This window comes from Fomitiporia mediterranea (genome assembly GCF_000271605.1).
Source record: "Fomitiporia mediterranea MF3/22 unplaced genomic scaffold FOMMEscaffold_1, whole genome shotgun sequence".
In the NCBI taxonomy this organism is placed as follows: Eukaryota; Fungi; Basidiomycota; class Agaricomycetes; order Hymenochaetales; family Hymenochaetaceae; genus Fomitiporia; species Fomitiporia mediterranea.
The window spans coordinates 4,184,260-4,187,137 of NW_006760386.1; the positions used below are offsets into that span (position 1 = coordinate 4,184,260).

The 2,878-nt window shown below is 38.5% G+C and overlaps 1 protein-coding gene across 1 annotated transcript; it reads right to left on the minus strand.

The window, feature by feature from the left end:
• Window positions 1-1,690: 1,690 nt before the first annotated feature.
• FOMMEDRAFT_150635 (uncharacterized protein) lies at window positions 1,691-2,365 on the minus strand (the record flags this gene model as incomplete). The annotated part of the gene is made up of 3 exons (XM_007261890.1): window positions 1,691-1,961; window positions 2,013-2,174; window positions 2,226-2,365. The coding sequence occupies 3 exons, from the start codon at window positions 2,363-2,365 to the stop codon at window positions 1,691-1,693; spliced, it is 573 nt and encodes a 190-aa protein (XP_007261952.1).
• Between the last annotated feature and the right edge of the window lie 513 nt (window positions 2,366-2,878).

Sequence of the window (2,878 nt, forward strand, 5' to 3'; positions counted from 1 at the left end):
AGCAGTTGATTACATAAGCAACTATAATACGAGTCGTCAACTGATAGAACATTTCAATTATTGTATTTAGGTATAAAATAAAATAATTTATCTACTTTGTAATATAGTAAAAAGTAATATGACATGTATATAGCCTTCTAAACACACTGATGTAATTATTACAAGTTGATGAAATAACTTTTACAAATATTGTAAGCTATTTGTATAGATAGTCTAAGTATGACACACATATTATATACTTATAGTATACTTTTATTGAGATAATAGTGATACAACAAGTGCTCTTACACTATTATATACATTAATATACCTTTTGCATAAATTATAAGGTAACAATTATTATTCTTATATTCTTATATTGTAAATATCACCCTTTCTTTGAAATTATAATAAAAATGTAATGCAAGCATAATACTTTAGGCTATTATACAAAGTTAGTATAATACTTGTAATAGATTGTATTCATCCATAACACTTACTTAGCCTTTATATACATTAACATGTCTATTACAAACTTTACAATTGATTTGCAAGTCTTGTAATTACTTTACAATATATATACAATACTTATGTTACTTTACAAAGTCTACAATATATTATAAGAAATGTGACTTTTTCCTGATGTATGCATACAACCTCGGATTCAAGGCTCTGAAGCAAATGCTGTAGGTCGCGTTGAATATCGTCTTTCTTATCAGTCAAGTTGTCAACTACAGGTTCAGATCCATGCTTCACCTTTGAAGGACTTGAGTACTGACTTGTCTAGGCGTGGATCTAATGCTCATGGTGGTGGTAGATGATGGTTAAAGAAGCGGATTGCTTCTATGTTTGGAGGTGCGAACTTTAAATACTCTCTCATCTGAAGCAAAGTGCAAAGGATGAATTATATTGGATAATATACTAATGGCCTAAAATGTATAAACAAGGGGTAATTACTTTGCATTCATTCTTTATACTACCAATCAATAGAGGCTTTCAAGTGCTATCTCACTTTGAAAACTTTACTATAGTGATGTAATCGAGTCTACGTCCGCCTGGCAATTACGAAGGAAGCAGTCAACAAGAGTGGCTAGATGATACATTCGTCCATGTATCCAGGCTAATTATGTATAGCAACCTCTGCTAACTACTAAACGTACCTGCCATGTCTCCTAACCTCCATTTCACCTGATAGGTCGGTTCATCCAGACCGTTATTGAGCTGCCCTTCGACACCACATCAGGAAAATATCTCAAACTTTGTATTAGCTTATATGCATATAAATTATATAAAATTTCTACATTTTGTAAAAGAGCTTATTGTGTACCTAAGGGTTTTGGAAAGATAATAAGAAGCTGAGAAAGCTATTAAAAGGTCTTGACTATCTGGTCAAGAATGATAAGAATTGTAGTACTTACTAAGATATACAAGTGCTTAAAGTGTACCTCACAAAATGGCTAAGTATTATAATACTTGTCATTTTAACAGGGAAAACATATGTATATAAGATGTATAAGATAAAATTTTGCTTATAGCCGTTTGTTATTAAAATAATAGTTTATAATTATATTAAAATATTGTATAAATACATTATTATCTACAACAATTAGGGAAATAATCTGATGACAGATGGCGAGTGTGTTGACAATAGAGAACAAATGTATTCCTCAGCCGTTTGAGGTAGTCTTTGTCACCATGCTTTGGTCGACAGTCAGTCCCTGCAAGTTGGATTGTGTGTGGATTGTGAGATTGTACGGATTGCAGAGGTCGAGGTTACACTTGTGAGGCGGATTTGGAGGTTAACTTGCTGAGGAGGTAAAGGGTTGTTAGCAAGTGCGGGTGCTTGAAGTAAAAAGATGGATACACCGCGACGGCGTGCAGCGAGTGTGAGTGGTGCACCAGGGTTGAGATCCAGTGTGTTGAACGAACTGATTTGAGTAGCAAGCGAAGCTGTGTCTGTAAGTGCATGTTGCATGCTCTGGCTACGTCTCACAATCGGAGGTACAGTAAACTGAGCCGTTGCAGATGACTACAAAGGTGTATCTCTGGGACGTTCTGGCTCGAAGGGTGAGGGTGAAGTGGAAGATGTGGACGGATTCAACTCATCTTGGATAGGTGTGAGCAATGGGCCACTGCTTCTGTTCAATGTGGTGTCATGCCCAGCACGGAGGAATGCAAATGCATACAGTGTGGGCCTACCAAGAATGATGTCAAGCATTGCACGGGTGGGGAAGGAGAGCACATACCGAGTAAGAGAAGGGGTGGCACAATGGGAGTAGACATACATGGACATTGTTGCGAGCGTGTGCTCGTCGATTGTTGCTTGCACTGTAGAGCAGGAAGAAGTACGCGAGTGCATGGGATTTTTGAAGAATTCGCTCGGCATTGGTCGACAATGCAGATGCGAGAATATGAATGCAAAATGGAAGGCAGTGTAGAAAGGAGGACAACGAAGGAGAGGCAACACAATCGGCGGAATGGAAGGGAGACAAAAAGTTGGGAGGAAAGGGATGAGCAACTATTGTGCACGTTATTATGAAGTGGACCGGCTGCTTACACTTTACGTTGAGACTGGGAGGGGGCGGTGTAGTCAGCTGTGCAGGATCTAGGACTCAGTGCAGGCATCGCAACAGCAGATTGTAGAGACGAGTGCAGCGATGTTTATTGTCTACGTTGTTGAAGGCGGAGTGGCAGCTGGTAGGACGCTTGCAAGTGGAGGAAGACTGGAGAGAACAAAGCAACGACATAGTGGCAGGGCAGAGGGTTAGACTTAGAGAGATGGTGGACGCTCAAGAGAAACAGTGGCACACATAAGTGCGTCATTATATGCTCTCGATCTTCAGCAGTTGATTACATAAGCGATAGTACATTCCAAATATTGTATTTAGGTATTAAATGA